The 26,357-nt window shown below is 38.0% G+C and overlaps 1 protein-coding gene across 3 annotated transcripts in view; it reads left to right on the top strand.

Annotated features, from left to right (window-relative positions):
• CCDC90B (coiled-coil domain containing 90B) overlaps positions 1-26,357 on the top strand; it is a 48,767-nt gene that overhangs the window by 11,439 nt on the left and 10,971 nt on the right. For 2 of the 3 annotated variants that reach the window (XM_040489506.1, XM_040489504.1), the window contains exons 4-8: positions 15,160-15,261; positions 16,146-16,187; positions 16,280-16,351; positions 16,445-16,498; positions 17,752-17,866. In XM_040489506.1, coding sequence (XP_040345440.1) covers positions 15,160-15,261; positions 16,146-16,187; positions 16,280-16,351; positions 16,445-16,498; positions 17,752-17,866 — 385 coding nt within the window. The remainder of the gene's footprint in view (positions 1-15,159; positions 15,262-16,145; positions 16,188-16,279; positions 16,352-16,444; positions 16,499-17,751; positions 17,867-26,357) is intronic. The other variant, XM_040489507.1, reaches the window with a different exon arrangement.

The following is a 26,357-nucleotide window of genomic DNA, read 5'->3' as shown; positions in this document are numbered from 1 at the left end:
CTTTATTTATGATATCTTTATCTAGTTTTAGTTATCAGTGTAATGCTAGCCTCCTAGAATGAATCTGGAAGTTTTCCTCCCTCTTCTGTTTTTTGGAATAGTTTAAGAAGAGTAGATATTAATTCTCCTTTAAATGTTTGGTAGAATTCACCTGTGAAGCCATCTGGTGCTAGATTTTTGTTGGGAGTTTTTGCTTACTGATTCAATTTCATTACTTGTAATTGGTCTGTTCAGATTTTCTATTCCTGCTTCAGTTTTGGGTGATGATATGTTTCTAGGAATTTATCCATTTCTTGTAGGTTGTCCAGTTTGTTGGCATATAATTTTTCACAATATTCTCTTACATTTGTTTGTATTTCTGTGGATTAATTTTCTTCTTTGGTGATTTTGTTTATTTCAGTCTTTTTATTTTAATGAGTCTGGGTAGAGGCTTATCAGTTTTGTTGATCTTTTCAAAGAACCAACTATTGGTTTCATTGATCTCTTTCATTGGGGTTTTTTGTTTTGTTTTGTTTTGTTTGTTTTTTAGATTCTTTGTCATTTATTTCTGCTCTAATCTTTGTTTCCTTCCTTCTGCTGGTTTTAGGTTTTGTTCTTTTTTTAGCTGCGTTAGGTATGAGGTTAGGTTGCTTATTTGAGATTTTTCTTGCTTTATGAGGTAGGTCTATATTGCTATAAACTACCTTCTTAACACCAGTTTTCCTACATCCCAAAGATTTTGGACCTTTGTGTTTTCATTTGCATTTGTTTCCATATAATTTTTTATTTCATCTTTGATTTCTAGGTTTATCAATTCATTGTTTAGTAGCATGTTATTTAACCTCTGTGTATTTGTGCTCTTTCCATATTTTTTTCTTGTGGTTGATTTCTAGTTTCATGGCATTGTAGTCCGAAAAGATACATAGAATGACTTTGATTTTTTTTTAATTTGTTGAGACTTGTTGTGTAGCCTAATATGTGATCTCTTCTAGAAAATGTTCATGTGCACTTGAAAAGAATGTGTATTCTTCTATTTTAAGGTTGAATGTTCTGAATATATCTGTTAAATCCATCTGGTCTACTGTGTCATTCAAAGCCACTGTTTTCTTGTTGATTTTCTGTATGGATGATCTGACCATTGATGTAAGTGGGGTGAAGTGGGGTGTTAAAGTCCCTTACTGTTATTGTATTACTACTGATTAGTTCCTATGTGTTTGTTGTTAACTGTTTTATGTATTTGGGTGCCACCATGTTGGGTCCATATTTACAATTGTTATATTTTCTTGTTGGATAGTCCCTTTTATTACAATATTGTGTTCTTCTTTGTTTCTTATTACCATCTTTGTTTTAAATTCTAATTGGTCCAGTATAAATGTTGCTACTTCAGCGTTCTTTTGATATCCTTTACATGGTAAATGTTTCTTTGTCCCTCACTTTCAATCTGCAGGTGTCTTTAGATCTGAAACAAGTCTTGTGTAGGCAACATATAAATGGGTCTTTTCTATCCACTTTGTCACCCCATATCTTTTGATTGGAGCATTTAGTTCATTTACATTTAATTATTGATAAATATGTATTTATTGACATTTTGTTACTTTTCTGTGGTGGTTTTTTGTACTTTTTCTCTTATCCTCTTCTTGTTCTCTTTCACAGTTTGCTGGCTTTCTTTAGTGGTAAAGTTGAACTCCCTTCTCTTTAGTCTTTACATATCTGTTACTGGTTTTGATTTCTTTGTATACCATTAGGTTTGCATATAACATCTCCGTGTGAAGTTGATGGTCTCATAAGCTTGAACCCATTCTTTACACCCCCGCCCACCCACATTTTATGTATTGATGTCCTATTTTGCATCCTTTTATTTTGTGATTTCCTTGACTGATTTTTACTGATACACTGATTTTCACTTCTTTTGTGTTTCCTGCTTTTTATACAGTCCTTCATTTAGTCCCCTTTAATAATTCTTGTAGGACTGGGTTAGTGGTTGTTCACTCCTTTACTTTTTCTTTTTTTTTTTTTTTTTTTTTTTTTTTTTTGTGAAACCATGTCTCCAATTCTAAATGATTGCCTTGCTGGATAGAATATTCGTGGATACAGACTTTTTTCTTTTCAGCACTTTGAACATATCATGCCACTCCCTTCTGGCCTGTAAAGTTTCTGCTGAAAAATGCACTGATAGCCTTATGGGGTTTCCCATTTATGTAACTGTCTTTTACTGTGTTTAAATTTTTTTTTTTAACTTTTTAAATTTTTTTGAGAGAGGGATCATGCACACATGAGCACAGGAGAGGAACAGAGAGAGAGGGAGATAGAATCTCAATCTCCATACTCCATGCAGAGCCTGATGTAGGGCTCAGTCCCATAGCCCTGAGATCATGACCTGAGCTGAAATCAAGAATCAGACACTTAACTGAATGAACCACCCAGGCATCCCTAAAATTCTTTATCACTACTTTTTGTTGTTTTAATTACTATGTGTATTTTTGTGCACCTTCTTTGGTTAATATTGTTGGGGGTTCCCTGTGCCTCCTGGATCTGGATATCTGTTTCCTTCCCAGATTAGGGAAGTTTTGAACTATTATTTCTTAAGATAAATTTTCTGCCCCCTTTTCTCTGTTCTTCCTCTGGGATCCCTGTATTGTGAACATTAATTACACTTGTTGGAGTCACTGAGATCCCTAAGTCTGTTCTCATTTTGCATTTTTTTTTTTTTTTGTCTCTTATATTTGCTCAGCCTGATTACTCTCTCTTACTCTGTTTTCCAGGCCATGAATTCATTGTTCTAATTCCTCTAGCCTGCTATTTAGCCTGTCAAGTGTATTTTTGTTTTAAATTTATTGTTCTCTTCATCCCTGAGTGGCTCTTTTTTGTCTTTAAGGGTCTCACAGAATGTCCTCCACTCTTCTCAGATCCCATGAGTATCTTTATGGTCATTACTTTAAATTCTCTATCAGGCACATTGTTTATCTCTGTTTTACTTAAGTCTCTTGCTGTGATTTTGTCCTTTTCTTTAATTTGGTTTGGTCTCTTCACTTTACCTAACTCTGTCTGTTTCCGTGTGTTAGGAAATTCAGCTACATCTCCTCTTCTTGAGAGTAGTTGGTGGGATGCTCACTTTTAACAAGCTGGCTGGTCCTCTTTTATGCAGCTGCTGTGGGTACTGGAGTTGGCTTAAGGACATTCCACAAAGCACACGTGGGTGGGTGATGCAGTTTTAACAAGGTGCACACATCCCCCACAGGTGGTCGGAACACATTGTTGGCAAGGTTTGTGCTAGTCTTCTGGGGGAGAGGACCTTTAGCTGCTGGATTGAGGCAGGTTTAGCTGGAGAAGGTTGGGGTGGTGCAGTGTAAGCAAATTAGGCAGTGAATGCCCACAGGTGCTGGTTCCCACCAGTGGAAGGGTGATTGTGCTGGGGTTGGTGGAGGGAAATGGTACATGCCAGCTCCTTTTTCCCTGGAGATGTCCCTTAAGGAACTCTGAGATTACTAACTCTCCTTCTCAAATGCTCTCATTTTTCAAACTGCTGCCAGTTTTTTTATTGTGTGTGTTTAGGGTTTTTTGTTTTTTTTTTTTTAAACAAACTGATGCTTCTAAGCTGTATCTCCTGGGCTTTTTGGGGGCTATCTATTTAAGTGTCTCTTTAAGTGTGGGACTCAGAGTTCTGCTCTCAGGGATTTTTAAAGTTGTAGGCTTTAAGTCCTGCTGGTTAAGAAATCACCAAATCTACCCCCTCTCATTTTCAAAGCCAAATCCTGTGGAGATTCATCTTCCCTGTGTAGGTTCCCTGATGTGATATTCTGTTTCTCACCCCTCTCTGCACCTCACAGCTCCCTTCCTCTGGCAGCCAGACCCATGGGGTTCAGCTCCCCACAATTTCTGTGCCTTTCTACCCTCTTTGATGTGGCTTCTTCTCTACAGTTACTTGTGGAGTTTGTTCTGCTAATCTTGGGTCATTTTCTGGGTTATTTGCATTGATGTGAGTGTCACCAAGTTGTATTCATGGGACAAGGAAAATTTAAAGGCTGCCTATTCTGCCATCTTCCTCAAAAGTCCAAGCTATTGACATTTTTTATAATATTCTTAAATTAGATTTTTAAGTTTACCTATAACCAGTGAATTAAAATTGTGGCTTAAGGAAGTTTTATGCTGGCAATACCATTTAATCCTACATTCAAAATGCTAAATTTTGGTGTTTTTATGATTAGTGTGTGAAATTAACATCTCATTCCGTCATTGAGCCTAATCCAATTGTTGACCCCACCCCCACCCCAAAGATGTCATGAAAGATGGGTTTGAGGCTCAGGGCCTTGTACTTGATCACTGCAGAAAGACTATACTGTTAAGTACACTCAATCCAAAAATTCAGTTACATTCTGAATTCACATAAAAACTGAATTATAGGGTTTTTTGGGGTTTTTTTTTTTTTTTTTTTTTGGTGGAGTTTAGGGCTTAGGGTTCTATGTATAGTATCATGTCATCTGTAGACAGTGAGCATTGTACTTCTTCCTTACCAATTTCTATGCCTTTTATTTATTTTTCTTGCCTAATAGCTGTGGCTAGAACTTCTAGTACTATGTTGAATAAAATTGGTGAGAGTGGGCACCTTCATCTTGTTCCTGATATTAGAGGAAGAGCTCTCTGTTTTTCACTATTGAGTATGACATTAGCTGTTGGTTTCTCATATGTGGCTTTTATTATGTTGAGTTATATTCCCTCTGCACCCACTCTTTTGAGAGTATTTACATGAATGGATGTTGTATTTTATCAAATACTTATTTTGCATCTATTAAGATGACCATATGGTTTTTACCCTTCCTATTGTTAATGTGATGTACCACACCAATTGGTTTATGAACACTGAACCATCCTTGCATCCCTAGAATAAATCCAACTTGATGGTGGTAAATGATCCTTTTAATGTATTGTTCAGTTCAAAGTTTGGTAATATTTGTTGAGAATTTTGTATCTGTGTTTATCAGAGATGGGCCTGTAGTCTTTTTTTTTTTTTTTTTGTAAAGTCTGTTTGGTTTTGGTATCAGTGTAATGCCAGCCTCATAGAATGAATTTGGACGTTTTCTGTCATCTATTTTTTGGAATATTTTGAGAAGAGCTGTTAGCTCTTCCTTAAATGTTTGGTAGAATTCACCTGTGAATTTGTCTAGTTCTGGACTTTTGTTCATTGGGAGGTTTTTTTTGATTATGTGTTCAGTGTCATTACTAGTTCAGATTTTCTGTTTCTTCCTGGTTTAGTTTTGAAAGTTTGTATCAGTTTCTAGGAATTTATCTATTTCTTCTAGGTTGTCCACTTTGCTGGCATGTAAGTTTCTGCAGTATTCTGTTATACGCTTTTCTATTTCTGTGGTGTCAGTTGTTACTTCTGTTTCATCTGATTTTGTGTCCTTTATTTTATTCACAATGAATCTGGATAAAAGCTTATCAGTTTTGTTTATCTTTTCATAGAATCAGTTTTTTGTTTCATTAATCTTTTTCTATTGTTTTTTAGTCTGTATTTCCTTTATTTCTACTCTCATCTTTATTATTTTCTTCCTTCTACCAACTTCGGGTTTATTTTGTTTTGTTTTGTTTTTTCTAGTTCCTTTAGGTATAGGGTGAGATTATTTGAAATTTTTCTTGTTTTTTGAGGTAGGCCTGTTTCACTATGCATCTCCTTAGAACTGTTTCACTGTGTCCCACAGACTTTGGAGTATTGTGTTTCATTTTCATTTGTCTCCGTATATTTTTTTTTTTATTTCCTCTTTGATTTCTTCATTGAAGAAATTTGTTGTTTAGTAGCATTTTGTTAACCTCCCTCCCCCCACCCAACACCCTGCCAACAACCCTGTTTGTTCTCTATATATGAGTCTCTTATGGTTTGTTCCCCCTACTTTTTAAAATCTTATTTCTGCTTCCCTTACCCTATGTTCATCTCTTTTGTATCTTAAATTCCACATATGAGTGAAATCATAGAATATTTGTCTTTTTCTGACTCACTTATTTAACTTAGCATAATATATTCTAGTTCCATCCACATTGTTGCAAATGGTAAGATTTCATTTTTCTTGATCACCAAGTAATATTCCATTATGTATGTAATTATATATACATATATATATACCACATCTTTATCAATTTATCAGTCAATGGGCATTTGGACTCTTTCCATAATTTAGCTATTGTCAATAGTGCTCCTATAAACACTGGGGTGCCTGTGCCCCTTCAAACCACCACTCCTGTCTCCTTTGGATAAATACCTAGTAGTACAATTGCTGGGTCTAGGGCTAGTTCTATTTTTAATTTTTTGAGGAACCTCTATACTATTTTCCAGAGTGACTGTACCACTTTGCATTCCTACCAGCAATGCAAAAAGGTTCCCCTTTCTAGAGGCGCCTGGGTGGCTCAGTCGGTTAAGCGTCTTACTTCAGCTCAGGTCATGATCTCACGGTCCGTGTGTTCGAGCCCCGCGTTGGGCTCTGTGCTGACAGCTCAGAGCCTGGAGCCTGTTTTGGATTCTGTGTCTCCCTCTTTCTCTGACCCTCCCCTGTTCATGCTTGGTCTCTCTCTGTCTCAAAAATAAATAAATGTTAAAAAAAAAAAAAAAAAAAGGAAAAAAAGGTTCCCCTTTCTCCACATCCTCGCCAACATCTGTTGTTGCCTGAGCTGTTAGTTTTAGCCATTCTGACGGGTATGAGGTGGTATCTCATTGTGGTTTTGATTTGTATTTCTCTGATGATGAGTGATGTTGAGCATCTTTTCATGTGTCTGTTAGCCATCTGGATGTCTTCCTTTGAAAAGTGTTCATGCCTTTTGCCCATCTCTTCACTGGATTATTTATTTTTGGGGTGTTTAGTTTGATAAGTTCTTTATAGATTTTGGATACTAGCCCTTTATCAGATGTGTCACTTGCACATGTCTTCTCCCATTCCATTGGTTGCTTTTTAGTTTTGCTTATTGTTTCCTTCACTGTGCAGAATCTTTTTATTTTGATGAGCTCCCAATAGTTCATTTTTGTTTTTGTTTACCTTTGCCTCTAGAGATAGGTCAAGTAAGAGGTTGCTGCAGCTGAGGTCAAAGACGTTGTTGCCTGTTCTCTCCTCTAGGATTTTGATGGCTTCGTGTCTTATGTTTAGGTCTTTTCATCCATTTTGAGTTTATTTTTGTGTATGGTATAAGAGAGTGGTCCAGGTTCATTCTTCTACATGTCACTGTCCAGTTTTCCCAGCACCATTTGCTAAAGAGACTTTTTTCCATTGGATATTCTTCGCTGCTTTGTCAAAGATTAGTTGGCCATACGTTTGTGGGTCCATTTCTGGATTCTCTTTTCTGTTCCATTGATCTGTGGGTCTGTTCTTGTGCCAGTACTATACTGTCTTGATGATTACAGCTTTGTAATACAGCTTGATGTCCGGAATTGTGATGCCTCTAGCTTTGGTTTTCTTTTCCAGGATTGCTTTGGCTATTCGGGGTCTTTTCTGGTTCCATACAAATTTTAGGATTATTTTTTCTAGCTCTGTGAATAAGGCTGGTGTTACTTTGATAGGGATTGCATTGAATGTGTAGATTGCTTTGGGTAGTATAGACATTTTAACAATATTTGATTTTCCAATCCATGAGCATGGAAAGTTTTTCCATTTCATAAGCTTTCTATAGTTTTCAGTGTATAGATCTTTCACTTTTTTGGTTAGGTGTCTTATGGTTCTTACTACAGTTGTAAGTTGTTTCATTATTGGTATATAGAAATACAACCTATTTCTGTTATTTTGCTGAATTCATGTATCAGTTTTACATGAGGCTGAGCATCTTTTCATATGTCTGTTAGTCATCTGGATGACTTCCCTTGAAAAGTGTTCATGCCTTTTGCCCATCTCTTCACTGGATTATATATTTTGGGGGTTTTTTGGTGGAGTCTTTCAGGTTTTCCACATAGAGTATTACGTCATCTGCGAAGAGCAAAAGTCTGACTTCCTCCTTGCTGAGTTGGATGCTTTTTATTTATTTGTGTTGTCTGATTGCTGAGGCCGGACTTCCAGCACTATGTTGGATAACAGTGGTGAGAGTGGACATTCTTGACGTGTTCCTGACTATAGAGGGAAAGCTCTTAGTTTTTTCCCATTGAGGATGATATTAGCAATGGGTCTTTTGTATATGGTGTTTATGATCTTGAGGTATGTTCCTTCTATCCCTACTTTCTTAAGAGTTTTAATCAAGAAAGGATGCTGTATTTTGTCAGATGCTTTTTCTGCATCTGTTGAGATCATGTGGTTTTTAACCTTTCTTGTATCAATATGATGTATCACATTGATTCACGTGCAGATATTGAACCAGCCCTGCATCCCAGGAATGAATTCCACTTGATGGTGGTAAATAGTTCTTTTAATGTATTGTTAGATCCTGTTTGCTAGTATTTTGTTGAATTTTTGTATACATGTTCATCAGAGAAATTGGTCTGTATTTCTCCTTAGTGGGATCTTTGTCTGGTTTTGGAATCAAGGTAAAACTGGCTTCATAGAATGAGTTTGGAAGTTTTCCTTCCATTTGTATTTTTGGAACAGCTTCAAAAGAATAGGTGTTAACTCTTCTTTAAATGTTTGGTAGATTCCCCTGGGAAGCCATCCGGCCCTGGACTTCTGTTTGTTGGGAGATTTTTGATTGCCGATTCCATTTCTTTACTGGGTATGGATCTGTTAAAAAATTTTTGTTTCTTCCTGTTTCAGTTTTGGTAATTTATATGTTCTTAGGAATTTGTCCATTTCTTCCAGATTGCCCAATTTGTTGGCATATAATTGCTCATAAAATTCTCTTAATATTGTTTATATTTCTCTGCTGTTGGTGTGATTTCTCTACTTTCATTCATGATTTTACTTATTTGGGTCCTTTCCTTTTTCTTTTTGATCCATCTGGCTAGATTAACAATTTTGTTAAATGTTTCAAAGAACCAGCTCCTGGTTTCGTTGACCTGTTTTGTTTTGTTTTGTTTTGTTTTGTTTTGTTTTGTTTTAATATCCTTGATTTCTGCTCTAATCTTATTATTTCTCTTCTGCTGGTTTTTGGCTTTATTTGCTCTTCCTTTTCCAGTTCCTTTAGGCATAAGATTGTGTATTTGAGACCTTGCTTCCCTCTTTAGGAAGGCCTGGATTGCTATATACTTCCCTTTTATGACTGCCTTTGCTGCATCCCAGAGGTTTTGGGCAGTCATGTTTTCATTTTCATTCACTTTCATTTACTTTTTAATTTCCTCTTTAACTTCTTGGTTAACCCATTCATTCCTTAGTAGGATGTTCTTTAATCTCCAAGTATTCATGGTCTTTTCAAATTTTTTCTTGTGGATGATTTCCAGTTTCATAGTGATGTGGTCTGAAAATATACTAGGTATGATCTTGATCTTTGTGTACTTGTTGAGGGCTGATTTATGATCCAGGATGTGATCTATTCTGGAGAATGTCCCATGTGCACTCCAGAAAAATGTGTATTCTGTTGTTTTACAATGAAATGTTCTGAATATATCTGTTAATTTCATCTGGTCCAGTGTGTCACTCAAAGCCATTGTTTCCTTGTTGATTTTCTGCCTATATGATCTGTCCATTGTTGTCAGTGGGATATTGAAGTCCCCTACGATTATAGTATTATTATCAATTAGTTTATGTTTGTGATTACTTTATATATTTGGGTGCCTCCACATTGAGGGCATAAATAAATACAATTGTTATATCTTCTTGTGGATAGAACCCCTTTATTATGATATAATGCCCTTCATCTCTTGTTACACTCTTTTGGTTTAAAATATAGTTTGTCCGGGGGCACCTGGGTGGCTCATTCAGTTAAGCATCTGACTTCAGCTCAGGTCACGATCTTGCAGTTCATGAGTTTGAGCCTCACATCGGGCTCTGTGCTGACGGCTCAGAGCCTGGAGCCTGCTTCAGATTCTGTCTCCCTCTCGCTCTCTGCCCCTCCCCCAGTCATGCTCTCTTAAAAATAAATAAACATTAAAACACATTAAAATAAAATCTAGATTGTCTGATAGAAGTATGGCTACTGCAGCTTTTTTTTGATGACCATTAGCAGTATAGACAGTTCTCCATCCCCTTATTTTCAATCTGAAGGTGTCTTTATGTCTAAAATGAGTCTCTTGTAAGCAGCATATAGATGGGTCTTGTTTTCTTATTCATTCTCATACATCTTTTGATTGGAGCATTTAGTGCATTGACATTTAGAGTGAGTACTGAAAGATAATCATTTAGTGCTATTGTGTTGCCTGTAGAGTTGGTGTTTCTGGTGATGTTCTGTGGTCCTTTCTAGTCTTTGTTGCTTCTGGTCTTCTTTGTCTTTTTTCCACTCAAAGTGTCCCCCTTAAAATTTCTTGCAGGACTGGTTTAATGGTCATGGACACCTTTAGTTTTTGTTTGGGAAATTATTTCTCTCTCCTGCTGTTTTGAATGATAGTCTTGCTGGATAAAGAATTCGTGGCTGCATGTTTTTCCAATTCAGCATGTTGAATATATCCTGCCATTCCTTTCTGGCCTGTCAAGTTTCTGTGGATAGGTCTGCTGTGAACCTGATCTGTCTTCCCTTATAGATTAAGGATGTTTTTCCCCCTTGCTGTTTTCATAATTCTTTCCTTGTCTTGTGTATTTTGTGAATTTGAGTATGATATGCCTTGGTGATGGGTTTTTGTTGAATCTAATGGGAGTTGTCTGTGCTTCCTGGGTTTTGATGTCTGTGTGCTTCCCCAGATTAGGCAAGTTTTCCTCTATAATTTGCTCATATAAACCTTCTGTCCCTTTTGCTCTCTCTTCATCTTCTGGGACTCCTATGGTTTAGATGTTATTCCTTTTTAATGAATCACTGAGTTCTCTAAGTCTTGTATTGTGATCTTTTGCTTTGTTTCACTCTTTTTTTTATCTACTTTGTTTCACTCTTTATCTACTTCATTATTCTCCATAATTTTACCATCTATATTGCCGATTCGCTGTTCTGCTTTGTCCATCGTTGCCATTGTGGCATCCATTGAAGATTGCATCTCGGTTATAGCATTTTTAATTTTGGCCTAACTAGATTTTATTTTTTTATCTCTGTAGAAATGTATTCTATGGTGTCTTTGCTTTTTTCAACCTGAGTTAGTATTCTTATTATCGTGGTTTTAAATTCTAGTACAGACATCTTACTTATGTCTGTGTTGACTAAATCCCTGGCTGTCATTTCTTCCCATTCTTTCTTTTGGGGTGAATTCCTTTGTTTTTTTCATTTTGGAGGAAGGATAAAAATTAATAAAATAAAAAATAAAAATTATAAACAAAACAAAGTCAAAGGAAGCCAGATCCTAGGTTTGTTTTAATCTCCTTGTTGAAAGAAACTTTATAGAATGTAGAAAATAAAGGAAAAGGAAAGGAGGGGGGGGAAGTGTAAATAAATAAGTTTTTTCTCTGTATTCAAGAGATAAAAGAAAACCGAAGTAAAGAAAATGAGCAAATAAATGAGCCAGCAAATAGAATGAAACCCAAAAGAATTTATATCCACTTTCCCCTAGAACTGAAACTATGAAGCACTCCATAGTCCATATACTAAGCAGATGGAGTGATTTGTGCTGGTCTTCTAGGGGATGGCTTGGAGGGCACAGTTGGGCAGGGCTTGGTGTAACAGCTCCGTTCTCCACTAGATGGTGCTGCTTAGCTTGCTGGGCTGGATCTGTGTGTTTGTGTACCTGTGTATGTGCGGTTGAGGTGGAATTGACTTCACCCAGCTCCCTAATCTCTGGCTCAGGAACTTCGCAATCTCACCAACCCATAGTCAAGCACCGCTCCTTTGTCTCAGGTCTTGTTCACTCCCTGCCTCTACCCTGTCTGTCTAAGCTGTCTGCCTGTGAGACAAACCTCCTTCTTGAGATTTATCTCAGATGGGGTTGTGTTTCAAAACCCCACACTTTGGAAACCCCCACCGACTCTCTGGGGGAGGGTCTCACTGAGCATTGGCCGGAAGCCAGCTTGCCCCAGAAAATGTTTGTGTGGTCATACGGTGGCAGAGGTTCAGAGATTATGGCAGTCCGTAACACACAGTTGGCGCCAGGTTTCACAGCACTCTGGCATCTTTGTCCCAATACCAGCAAACATGGCTGCTCTCTGGGGTCCTCTGGGACCTTTGCCCACCAGGAGGCCGTATGGTGTCTACCAAATGCACTCCATGCAGGGGAACCACTTTTCCCTATGTGGCATATGGACCCCTCAAACCCCACTGCCTGCTCCTGGGGATTCTCCCTACTTCCTCACCAGAGCACCACCAGGCACGGGGCTCTGAATCTTCAGACTCTGCGCTCCACTGTGTATAGAATCCTGGTGGTATTGAAGCCCTTTCCTTTATCCCTGTCAATGGTTTTGGGGAACAGATTTCTTGTTCAGTCCCCTGCGAGTATTTTCACTCTTTCTCTCTCAAACTACTTTCAGGGCAAGTGCTTTTCTTGTGCACAATCCTGATGTACCACACTCTACCCCTTTATTTTTTCTTAGTCTTCTCTCCACAAAAACAGCTCCCTACCCTCTGTGGCTTTTCTCTCCCCCAGTCACCTCTGCACACCATGTATCTGCCGAGTTCTGTGGCTCAGGTTATACGGATTGTTGCATAAATCCTCAGATCAATTTCCTAGGTGTTCAAAATGGTTTGGTGTTGATCTAGCTGTGTTTCAGAGATGAGACAAGCTCAGGGTCTCTATACTTCTCTGCCATCTTAACTCCTTCCTCTGGCCTGTATAATTTCTGCAGGGAAATCAGCCCATGGTTTTATGGGGTTTCCTTGTATGTAACTCATTGCTTCTCTCTTTCTGGTTTTAAACTTCTCTCTTTATCTTTAATCTTTGGTATTTTAATTATTACTTACTGTGTGGACCTCCTTGGCTTCATCTTGTTTGGTACTTCTGCACTTATCGAACCTAGATACCTGTTTTCTTCTCAGAGATAAGGGAGGTTTTCAACTATCATTTCCTTAAATAAGTTTTCTGCCTCCCCCCGCACCCCGTGTCTTTTCTCCTTCTGGGACCTCTATAATGCAGATGTTCTTGCTTGATTTTGTCTAAGAGAGTCCTTAACCTATCCCTGTGTTTTTTTTCTTTTTACTGTTCAGCTTGGGTGCTTTCCATTACCCTCTTTTCCATATCATTAATCTGTTCTTTTCCATTCTCTAATCTGTTGATTCCCTCCAGTTTATTTTTCATTTATTGTGTTCTTCAACTTGGTTCTTTTTTTTTTTTTTTTTAACATTTATTTATTTTTGAGACAGAGAGAGATAGAGCATGAACGGGGGAGGGGCAGAGAGAGAGGGAGACACAAAATCGGAAGCAGGCTCCAGGCTCTGAGCCATCAGCCCCGAGCCTGACGCGGGGCTCGAACTCACGGACCGCGAGATCATGACCTGAGCCAAAGTTGGACGCTCAACCGACTGAGCCACCCAGGTGCCCCAACTTGGTTCTTTTTTATATGCTATCTCTTTGTTCAAGTTCTCACCAAGTTTATGCACTCTGCTGTCCAGTCCAGTGGGCATCTTTATGTCCATAATTTTGAAGTATTTATCAGGCATACTTATTTCCATTTTATTTAGTTCTGTTTCTGAGGTTTAGGCTTTGTTCATTTGTTTGAAGCAAATTCTTTTGTCTCTTCCTCTTGCTTTACTTTGTGAGTTACACACAACAGCTACCTTTTCAAAGTAGGATGATCTTGTGTATAGTCAAGTCATCCCCTGTGGAGAATATGTGTCTGGTGACATTAGCTGGCTTTCTGAATATGTGGCTGTCATGGGTGTTGGGGCACTTCATGTTAGGGACACTTTGGTGGGATGGCCAGAGCCAAAGTGGGTACAGGCCAGAACTGTCTTCGGGCTTTCCACATAGAGGTGCATCCTGGCCAGACAGCTGAAGTTGAAGTGGGGGCAAGCTGGAGGTTCCCAAGGCTCTCAGTGCAGAGGGCCCCCAGGCAGGACAACTGGTGCTATAAAGGGTATCATTTGGGGGGCAAGCCCAGTGTTCTTGCCATGGAACATACCCTGGTAAGATAACTGAAACTGAAAAGGTTCCAATCTGGGAGGTCTTGTGACTCTCTGTGGAATTAGTGCCCTGGCAGGACAGCTTAAGCTGAAGTGAGCATGAGCCAGGGTGGTCCGGGGGCTCTCTGCATAGACGGCACCATAAGAGAGTACCTGGTGCTGAAATGAGCGCAAAGCAGGGGTAAGTGCAAGCCCAAGACACACCCTGGTCAGGTTGCTGCAGCTGCTGCAGGGTATGGACCACTGGATCGCTGGACACACTCCACAGAGTGTGCCCTGATGAGTTGTCTGGAGTCAAATTAGCCACGAGCTAATTTGGAAAGGTAACAGGATGCTCTGAGCTGGGGGTGTCATGCCACATCATCTGGAGTTTAAGTGCTGGGATCCTGGAGTGTTCTGGGGTGCTTTGTACCTGCCTCACCTCGGAAAGTGAGCTGTTGTGAACACTGACCAGGGGTATTCTGGTGTCTCCACGCTGGGGCCATGACACTGTGCTGGTTTGGGCTGGGGGCCTAGTGTTTGCTGAAGTGGTAGGCTGGCTATGGTGCCCAGACCCTACTCCTGTCTGTGCTCTAAAAATGGAAGGGGAATGTAAACAGTGATGCTCACCAGCCCCTCAGAACTAGAGAGTCCCAGCAGCACTCTCTGGAAGAGTTCGAGGGCTGGATCTTTTATATTCTAGTTGCCCTTTTAAACCTCAGCATTTTTTCTTTATCTCAGGGCAGATGAATCTGCTCATGGTCATTCAGTACTGTCCCTCTTACTGCAGTTCTCAGTGTCTGCAGTTCTCAGTGTCAGGATTAGGGATTCCCTTCATTACTGTGCTTCTGTCTCTCTTGCCTTTCTCTTTGTGGTATATTTTTTGTTGTGCAGAAGCTGGCCGGTTAGCCCTGAGGTGTCCTTCAGGAGGAAATGCTTTATAAATAGGTATAGATTTGGTGTATCCATGGAGGAGGTGAGTTCAGGGTCCTCCTGTGTCACAACCTTGGACTGGAACCTCCTTTTCATTTTTATATATAGGTTTCATATGGTTTTGTTTAGTTAGCCAAGCAACATTACACCTTGTACCATAACAACAGATTCTTATATTCCATGAAAACAATTCTGTGTAAGGTGAAAGCATTCCATATATCACTAGGTTATTTCAATTTTGCTTTCCAGGAAATAACAGTACAACAACTAATGGCTCATTTGGACTCCATCAGGAAAGACATGGTCATCCTAGAGAAAAGTGAATTTGCAAATCTGAGAGCAGAGAACCAGGTGATACTAGTTTTATTACTAATAAAATAACTGATTTCACATGTGTTCTAATAGGACCAAGTAATGATTTTATGTGGTCATTCAGTAACTTTCAACAAGTTTTTTTTTTTTTTTTAATTTTTTTTTCTTTCAACTTTTATTTATTTTTGGGACAGAGAGAGACAGAGCATGAACAGGGGAGGGGCAGAGAGAGAGGGAGACACAGAATCGGAAACAGGCTCCAGGCTCTGAGCCATCAGCCCAGAGCCTGACGTGGGGCTCGAACTCACGGACCGCGAGATCGTGACCTGGCTGAAGTCGGACGCTTAACCGACTGCGCCACCCAGGCGCCCCTCAACAAGTTTTTTGATCAAAGTATGCTAGATGTTTAACCTATAATTAATCTTTCTATGTATCAATCATAGTCTAGACCAAAGAATAAGAGTTGTATCTTACACATGTAAAAGTCAAATGTAAGGGGAAATCTTTATATATAAAATGTTTCATATTATATATAAAATTTCTAATATAGCTCAATATGATGTTCTCAAAATTTAAAGCAATGTGCCATTTTATATGAATCTGCAGTAATTTTTGTGAGTTAAGAGAAAACTGCTTCTGTAATTCATTTGGAGTTTTAATTTTTTTTAATTTTAAATATTTTTAAATTTCAAATATCAGTCATGGTTTAAAACTAACTAGAATACATTTTTTACTGTTTTGTTCATAAGAATTTTCTGAATATGATGAAATACTACTTTCCTTTTTGGTCTACTTTTAGTGCTTCATTAGAAATCTGTAGATCATCCAGTTTTTGCTAATGCAAGGTTTCAGATTTGTTGAATAAATCATGCTATGGGCTTTTGGCTTAATGGCAATTGCATGTGATTTTTTCCTATACCTAGAAAATGAAAACTGAATTGGAACAAGTTAAGCAGCAACTGATAGTAAGTTTTACTTTTCTCACTTTAAAATATTTTATTAATTTAAGAACAAACATTATGAGATTGCTTTTTTAATATTTTGATTTTCTGTAAAGAATGAAACCAGTCAGATCAGAGCAGACAATAAACTGGACATCAACCTAGAAAGGAGCAGAGTAACTGATATGGTAATGTGCTTCTAAATATACTTTCTTGGCAACTTATTAATTCCTTCTAGTCTTTTTTTTTTTTTTAACCTTCTGATTTGTCATATCCTTTAGTTTACAGATCAAGAAAAGAAGCTTATGGAAGCAACCACAGAATTTACCAAAAATGTAAGCTAGTATGTAAAAATTCTCTTTTATACCACTCATGTATTTTATGTGTTGTATCTGAGCTTTTTTTTTTTCTTTTTTTTTTTTTTTTACATTTATTTATTTTGAGGGAGACAGAGAAGGCACCTGCAGGGGAGGGGCAGAGAGGAAGAAAAATATTCCAAGCACTAAGCCCAACGTAGGGCTCAAACCCACAAACCATGAGATCATGAGCTGAGCCCAAATCAAGAATCAGGTGCTTAACTGACAAAGCCACCCAGGTGCACACCCTGCTCCCCCCGCCAGCTTATTTTTATATAGAAAAAAACTATTTTTTGGAAGACCTGGATTCACATTTAAATGAGGGCACAGGTTCAATGAAATTATCTTTAAAGTTTTAAAATAGTGAATATTTATTGAGTGCTTACTATACATCAGATAGTTCTACCTGCTTTACTTCTATTAATTCTCCTTATCAGCCTCTGAAGTAGGCCCTCTTTTTTCTCATTTTACCAGTTTGGAAAATGAGACACACGGAAGTTAAGGTCACACAGCTAATAAATGGTGGAGCTGGAATGTGAGCCCGGATTCTAAACTCCATACTCCACTACTATTTACTTTCTCCTAATGCTAAATGGTAATCATTGCTTAGCTTAATCTCTATGGTTTGAGTGAAATGTAGCTTTTTTACTCAGCCATCATCTTAATAAAAGCCATTGGGTCTACATTCTAACAGAAGAGACCTCGTTCTTAAATAGAAGGGAGGGTCTCATTTGCCTTTCCATGTATTCTGTTATATTCTCTTACTTCTTGTCAGGATAGAGGAGATGAACAAGGAAATCAACAAATTCTCTCAGGGCTAATTTCTGAGCTCTTCTACCCCTTAACCCCTCTACACATAGCATTTGTTTTTACCCAGCAAGCATTTCTGCCAGTTCGCATTGTAAATCTGGTTGAGTTTTTTTCTTTTACACAATTGAAAGTTTTAACTGTGATATCCTAAGGAATTTAAGTTCTAGGACTAAAATTTTTCCCTCTTAGGTCTCAAATTTCTTCCTATGAGGCTTTTAATAGAATGTACTCAAAATGTGATAATCCTAATAAATAATCTCCAAATATTAAAAATAGAAGGAATTTTTGTCAGTTTATAATGTTCATGTAATGTTTTTTTTATCACCATTAAAATTTTTGCAATACACAGCCCATAAGTAAGGGTTTCTAATGTAAATATTTATGTCATATGGACAAAATTTTCTCATTCTTATTTACTGCAGGATACCAAAACCAGAAGTATTATTTCAGAGACCTGTAATAAAATTGACACTGAAATTGCTTCTTTAAAAACACTGATGGAGTCTAACAAGCTTGAGACTATCCGTTACCTTGCAGGTAAGGTAATTCCATATTTTGTTAAAAAACAAAAATCAGTGGGGTACATCTGAAGATCTAATTGTTTTGTTTTCAAGTTTATTTCAAGAGAGAGCACAGGTGGGGGAGGAACAGAGAGTCTGATGCAGGGCTTGAATTCACAAACTGCAAGATCATGGCCTGAGCCAAAGTCAGACTTCTAACTGACTAAACCACCCAGGTGCCCTCTAATTGTTTGGGGTTTTTTTTTGTTTTTGAATGATTTGAGCATCCTCTTATCTAGCAAGTAGAGGGAAGGTGGGACAAGAAAGTTACTAGCGAAAGAAAAGGATTGTTCCAGGCAAGGTCACTTTCTCTTAAGGGTAAAAAACAAGAAGTCTTACGCAGATTACACTTTGAGGAAAGGGAGAGGGCTGTGTGGCAGACCCACTATAACTAATGGGAAAATTCCTGACTGACCAGTTTGGACCAGTTAAACTACAATTAGATTAGCCATTAAGCCCTGGTTTTCAGACTAGGCCTGAGTGACACCATCTCAGTTTAACAGTTCACCCCCTTTGTTAAGTCTCAGTTTAACTAAAAAATACGATCAAAACTTAAAGCATTAGTGCTACTCTCAGTTACCACTATTTTGTTGTTCTTTTCTACGGTATTATCAGGGAGGAAGAATGTCCTTTGCAGTTGACATCAGACAGATTAACAGGAGAAAACAGACATGAAATTCCAAAGACATTCAAGCAACATAAGGCTTATATGACATCCTGAGCTAAGGAAAGGGGTTTAGGGGTCTGAGGATACATAGAGAAGGACGGCCATTGGCAGGAAGGTGAGAGGAGATGTTTGGAAAATAAAAGTTGCTGTTATGCAAATACTAGATATCTTAGGTAAAGAGGAATCTCCACTAATAGTTGTGTTCCTGGTATATAGGCTGTCCGTTATGTAAATGTAAATTTAGGCAGTTGAATGGGAGTACGAAGCTTTTCCTAATCTGCTAGGTTTGACTGCTTTTAACTCAAAGTAATATTCATGCCAAAATCACCTGTCTTGGGGCAGTCTGCCCTTGGCACTTGAAGGAAACTTCCCTGAAGTTTCACACATGAAAGTTGAGCACTGGTAGATTGTTCTGTCTCATTGAACCAGTCTGTACAACAGATCACCTAGTACAATAGATCAGACAATAGATCAGCTCAGTTAAACTCATTTCAGAAGGCTATGAGGTAGGGATATTCTCAAAGCTAGGCTTGTGGTTTAAGTAATCAGGTATTAAATAAGTAATTGGGTGTTTTGGTTCTGTCAGAACAAAAGAAAACAACGAAAGGTAGTCATGACTTCTAGTTGTCAGGCTGGAAGCATTTTCAGACTGAGAGCAAGCAGTGAGTCTGACGGATTTTCATTTATAGTTCAACTGTCTCTGATCTTTTGAGTGACCCATAGAATGACAGGCATGAAGGTTGTCTCTAGGTGTGAGCTAGTGTGATTTTTCTGAAGTTTAGTTTGTAGGGTTTCAGGGAAAAGAAAAGTTTTAGTTCTTAACATGATTCCAAGTCAGAAAGGTAGGAGAAAAATTGAAAATACTAGTTTAGACAGTTGTAGCCAGTCATTAGAGGAAACTAGAGGCAATCAGGCTCTACTCCAGTTTGATGAATAATATTAAAATCTAATACACAGGTATTAGACACAGGTGTGTCTTTCTTTCTGTAATCACCTTCATAGCCAAATTGACACTAATTGTATTGTAAAGTAAGTTTAATTTAAAAACAAAAAACAAAACAAAAAAATTTGGCCTGATTATTTACATAAGTGCAGTTGACTCTGTAGGCTCTTTAAGATCTCCTTTGCTGCAACTACTCATCAGGATTTCCAGATTGAACTTTTAACAGCATCTCAAGGCCAGAAGCCAAGCCAAATACTTGCGGTCAGACTTCACCTGCAATACCTATATATTTGGGTGAATTCTCTTCTCAAGGTTCCTGCACTGACCAGGAAGTGACTTTCTTTACTCACCTGGTAAAGCTGCTGGGTACTCTGTAAGCAAGGTATCAATCAGGATGATATTTCCAAAGGGGCTTTTTAGGCCCCATAAAGTCCATCTTAGTTCCTTAAAGCTGTCTGCTCATATCTGAATCTATGCAGATCTGTCTAAAATACAACATTCTAGTCAAAAGGAGAAGAGATTTTTAGTTAACTTATGCAAATATACTGTCATGAAAATAGAATACTCACTGGGTTTCTGAATGCTGGAGGGATCAGGTAGGGAGAAAAAGATCAATGTTTCAAATTGCTATTAGCTTAAGAAAAAAAGTTTCCATATATCTGGAAAAACAAAAATCATTGTTTCAAATAAAGTCTTAAAAATAAATCTCCATTCAGTCCTATTTAATAATTCTTGTTCTGCTTAGATCTTGTTTTTTCACTAGTTCAAAAATTCTTACCTGGTTCAGTTATCTTAAAATTATTGGAAACCTGTACTCAGAGTTCTTTACATGAGTCACTAAAGACATTTGCAATAGCATCAGACTAAAACAGTAACATGACAAGACTTAAATATGACCATGGTTCTAGATCTGATTACAGTTGATAAGGAAATTTAGTTATTTCTGTGGTATACAACACTTCAAAGATAATAGATTTTTAGGAGTTTCACCCATTTTAATAACATATCTATATAAACAATCTAAGAGGGTTTAGTGTTGACAGTGCTTCCCATGCAATTTAATATACCAAATTTTCACAAAATCTTTTACATTTAAGATCATGGTCCAAAAACTTCAGAATTTTATTTTTGGAAGTTTATCAAAAATATTTAAAAGGTTTGTATATTTGATTAAATAGGGTCACAAATTATTTTGAAACATATTTAATTATTTAGCCAAAGTGACAGTAAAAGATTCCAAAGGCAATTAGAGACAGTTACATAGTTGTGAGCAAAATTTAGCGCTTTTTTGTTTATTTTTTAGAGTGGGAGAGTTAATGGGGGAGGGGCAGAAAGAGGGGGAGACAGAATCTGAAGCAAGTTCCAGGCTCTGAGCTGTAAGGACAGAGCTTGACTTGTCATCTGTGAGATCATGACCTGAGCCAAAGTCAGACACTTGCAGGCGCCCCAAAATTTAGCCCTTTTAATATCAAGACTCAGTTTTCTTAAGTCATTGAAGACCAAACACAGAATCCTTGTTTTCTAGGCAGGTAACTTTAAATGTAAAGAAAAACTTTGTTTGCAATTACTTATTAAGAACAGACCAGTAGTTCAGGAAAATTTTGTTCTTTTAACAAAGTGACAAAATTATTTACTTAACTTCATCCTAATCTTAGCCAGTACTGACCACACATAGAATTCTTTTCTCAAATTTCTTGTTCCATAAACCTTCTACAACTTTCCGTCTTTAAATAACCTTACTCACTTTAGGACAAAATTATTTTCTTTTCCCTTAGCAAAACTGTATTTTGTCAAGTGAAAGAAAACCAACTTCAAAGTATGCTAATAAATGCTTTTTTTTTTTCTTACTGAGGACTGTAGTCTGGGAGACGGTCTTTCAGATTGCTCTGAAGAACTGCTCAAAAACTTGTGAGGTACAGATTATATACATAAAAAGGAAGGAGTTTATGTGCTTGTAAGCATTCTCCAAATACTTGGGTGTCACAAGGTATAATCTGTTACAGTCCTTAAAATTCAGGTTTACTGATAGACACAAGAAAGACCCTCAGGTCATCTTAATACATTGTTTCTATCATATCTGATTGTTTGAAAATATTGCTTGCAATTTTGCTTCCAATTTGCCAGTTCTACCTGTGTGATTCCTCCTTTTTTTTCCAACGTTTTTTTTTTTTTAATTTATTTATTTTTGGGACAGAGAGAGACAGAGCATGAACGGGGGAGGGGCAGAGAGAGAGGGAGACACAGAATCGGAAACAGGCTCCGAGCCATCAGCCCAGAGCCTGACGCGGGGCTCGAACTCACGGACCGCGACATCGTGACCTGGCTGAAGTCGGACGCTTAACCAACTGCGCCACCCAGGCGCCCCTGTGATTCCTCCTTAAGGTCACCTGAGACCTCAAGTCAGAGAAGGGTGACATCAGTTGCATACTGCAATTTTAGTGCACAATTTTTATTCCTTGTACTTTGTTTCACCCAAAACACCTATCTTACTTTCCCGGCATACACAGTTGTTTCCTTTATTTCTAGGAGTCTTAATTATTACCATTTATTAGAATCCTTAACTCTTAGAAACCTTAATTTCTAGTGAAAACTAAATAGTAAACAATTGTGAACTGTTTTGTGAGTACATTTCATAATTTCTAGAAACATGTGCTTTTTCACAATGAATTCCAAAACATGTTTTCTAACATCTAAACTTATCTCTAGTTTCTCTGTAATAAAACAAAAGTAGATAAATTTATGTTTAGCTTAGCAAAAACATTAAAGTTTCAGGTTACCAAAGATTCTGGAAGCAATTTAAAAGTTTATATGCAGGGGCGTCTGGGTAGCTCAGTCAGCTAGGTGTCTGAGTTCGAGCCCCACATGAGGCTCTGTGCAGACAGCATGGAACTGCTTCAATTCCTTTCTCTGCCCCTTCCCAGCTCGTGTTACCTCTCTCTCAGAAGAAACAAATTTTTTAAAAAATCAAAAGTTTACATACAAACCTTTTTTTAATCTTACTTACATCTAAATTTACTTGTTCTTAACAATTATGTTTACCCACAAAAGTTCATGAGGCAATAAAGTTACCCACTGTCTTCTAAGTTTTGTTTTTTTTCTGATAAATTTTCCAACAGAGATAACATGGACTTTTTTTTAATACTGATAACTCTTAATTAAAGATGTGTCTTTAATAACTTTAAATTGGCCTTAATACTGAATTTTTTCCCAGATCATATGAACTTGAAATTAGGGTTAGTTTCTAGCTTTCTGAGTTTTAGAACACTCAATTATAACCACTTGCCTTCACACCAACTGAAATAGAGCTATTACACATTTTAATGTTACCATTCCTAGGTAGAGAAAATATCTCACACTTACAACATATACAGACCCATATATCCAGACAAGATGCAAAGAAAACTCTTAACTTCTGTTTTTACTCGTATTTGTGGAGAGGACATTACAGTCCCAATTTCCAAATACTTCCCCCTTTTTTCTCCTGATAAAAAGCTTCTTCCTAATGTTTGTATTTCAAAGAATGGCTCTGACATCCTAGAAGATGATGGGGGTAGAAATTTTATATCCCAAAGGTATGGAGATATTATCCAAGTTTTCTCCAAGGTGGAGATGGGACATATCTACTCCATTATCAAAGGTCCTAGAGTCTGGACACAAGAGCCCATTTAGAAGTTTGCATTTTTAATTTTCAGTCTTCGGCAATTATGGACTATATTTCCATTTTAAAGACATGGTAAGATTTATAATTTCGAGAGAGTGAAAGAATACAAAACTATTTTTTTTCTTTCAGTTTCAGGGTAACTCCTATTTAAGATTTAGCTTTTTTTCTTTCTTTAAGCAGGACAATTTCATTCCAATATCCTGATCTTTTCTAACACCTACAGACGTTGTAAGAGGAATGGATAGGATTTGTTTCTGTAGTTGCATTTCTGGCTTTATAGAGTTTTTTTTAATGTTTATTTTTAAGAGAGAGAGAGCAAGCAGGGGAGGGGCAGAGAGAGGGAAACAAAGGATCTAAAGCAGGCTCTGCATTGACAACAGTGAGCCCGATGTGGAGCTCTAATTCACAGACCTCGAGATCATGACCCACTGAGCCATTTAGAGAGTTTTAAGACAAAGACAGTTGTTACCAATTCCCAAAGAATGGAATTATAGCCTGAATATCAAGGTCTTGGCCTGTTTTAACTAAATTTGCTTCTTTATATCAGATTTTTAACAAAAATTGGAATCAAAAGCTTTATGCCTTGGTAAAATCTTTCTAAAGCATTTTATAACAAAAGCCTGTTTTCTGGGTATACAATTCAACCTTGGCTTTATCCCCTATCAGCCCCTGAATATTGGCTCTTCACAGCCCATTTGTAGGAGGGTCTAGGAGAAATTTTGGTCATTGTTTCTCTCTGAGGAGGGTTTGTGAATAGTCATTAACCTTTTCAATTCTCTAAATTTGGTAGGATCCTCTGAGAGGTAGAAGGGCTATATAACTTAAAAGACTTTTCCGCTGGCCAGATTTCTTTCATGTGATTTCTTTTGTGGTGCGTGGTCTGGAATATACTTGTAAAGGACATTGCATAGAAAGGCCTGAAGCTGGTAGAGCCCGATTACAGAGCCCTGGAAGGTAGGAGCAAAGAGAGCCTTACTGACAGTCTTGGGCATTTTAGTTATCATTCATTTTCTGGCTTTCAGCATTCACGTGAGCAACCTGTATACTTTTAACCTAGAGATTATGCCAGACTTCTCTGTAAATCTTATAGGGAAATGGAAGTTTAAAGAGGCAGATAAGGCTAGATTTTAAGAAGGGGCATTATGTTGGATGTGGACATTGATTTTTGTCTTCAGTTTGATTTCTGTTCATCTCGTAAGGGAAGTCCCTAAGCTAGTCATTATACTAATAAGATAATTGAAAAGCTCACTATAAAATATACATTTTTAAAATACAGCCAATTTAAATTGGCCATTGACAAATAATATCTATTAATAGCAACTCAAACCAATAAGCCTTTTAATAGCTTAGCCAAAGCCACAAGAGGCACCCAGAGAACATGTAGATAATGTAGCACCTGTGATCCAAAGGTTCACTCCCAAAATTAATCGAAGGAAGCAAAGTCCTTTGTTGCACAGGTAGTGAGGATAATGCAATGAAAACAGTGTCTCTGGTCTCCCACAAAAATGAGACTCTTCCCATCACAAACTCACTAATCTCTTAACACCAGGCAGGCCCTACTAGAATGGAACTTTCTAATTACTAATAAGCAACAGAGGTTGAGATGACAAAGGTCCCTATGGCCTGGGACCTCTCATAAGACACCTGTGCTGAGCTGGCATGGCAGGGTAGAGAGACTCAGAACCTAATGGTGCATTAGGGTGCACCCTGGATGCTGGAGACCAAAAAGGATATACTCATTGGTCACAAAGCTATGCTCTTAGGACATACAGTAAGACAAAGGAAAAAAACCATCTGGTTTTTCTTTTCGCTAAGCCTGTGTCTCTTGGAGCCACACTAATACATAGGAGGCTTATGTTATGGATTGTGAGGATTGAGGACTGTGTGTGTTTTACAGTGTACCTTGTTGCACAGAAGTTTTCTTGAAGTTGACAGGTGACCCAGTGCCAGCCTCCCCTGTTCCATGACCAGCTTATCCTAACCTGGGAGTCTTTGAGCTGGGTGGCAAGCACTCTAACAGCTTTTAAGTGTCCATCCTGTGCCCACTAATTTTGCAACTTTGGCTTCCAAGATGTCCCTTAGCAACAGCCTTTACCTAATGTATGACAAACGACATAAAAGACACAAGAATACAAAGACCACTCCCAGGATGAAATGGATCAGTAACCAAAAAGTTCTCTGACAAATTTATCAAGAGTCACTAAGGCCAAGGAACTAATTCCACAGATATTTTCTCCTGCTCGTATAAATTTAGAAAAAGGGTTCTCACCAGTGTCACTCTCTCAGACTTCAAAGATAGAGATTCCAGGAGACAGACAAGATAGGAAATCTTACCTCCTGCAGGCTGCATTTCAGATTTCCTGGGGAGCTCTCTGCTGCAGCAGCACCCAGGGATAATGCCATCAGCAGGTTATCCCACCAATCTATGCCAGCTGTGTGGAAGAAGGAATGTCCTCTGCCCTTCAAGGTTCTTTTAGCTGGACTAAGAATCAAATTGACATGAGACAGTTTAACGGGAGGAAATCAGATTTAGTTTCATATATACACAGGGAGTCCCTACAGATATGAAATCACGAAGATAGGCAATGTGAGGTTACGTGACATCCTACGCTAAGGAGAGGGGTAGGGGTGTGGGGATACAAAGGAGAGGAAGACCATTAGCACCAGTCAAAAGCAAATAACTCAAAGACTCTGGAAGGAATCCACTTTTTAAGCTAAGCAACCTGTTCTTCGATCTTATATAACTGAGTTTCCGCTTCCCCGTAAGTATTACTCTAGGCATAGCAGATAGCCCCCACAGCATAGACACCTCTTTGCTCAACTAAAACATAAGAGGTATTCCATTATCAAGGACAACTTTGGCTGCAGAATCTAAGATCTTTGCTGGGCTGCTATTTCTTTAGCAGCAAATTTTATAATTTAAGAATTAAGGAGAAGTTCTTGATCGCCGTCTCATTTACCTTTATCCCTAACCAGGGAAATACAGGGATCTGCCAAAAGGAGTGAATCCCAAATCACAAAAGCATCCAGTGTAGGTCCTTTTTAACTCAACAATTTAAATTTAGGGGAGCTAAAACAATGAAATGTCTTACTTTGCTTGTGAAAAGTTGAAGGCACAGTTGTTAGATTTTCTCCTACCCTGAAATAAAAGGTTGTTTAAATTCCAGAGGTTACCCCACTTTAGCAGTGGCCTGGGA

Source organism: Herpailurus yagouaroundi, unplaced genomic scaffold, assembly GCF_014898765.1.
Source record: "Herpailurus yagouaroundi ecotype Mexico unplaced genomic scaffold, PumYag 180, whole genome shotgun sequence".
Taxonomy (NCBI): Eukaryota; Metazoa; Chordata; class Mammalia; order Carnivora; family Felidae; genus Herpailurus; species Herpailurus yagouaroundi.
Note: the sequence above shows the minus strand (reverse complement) of the source record. Positions and strands in the feature narration are given on the sequence as shown.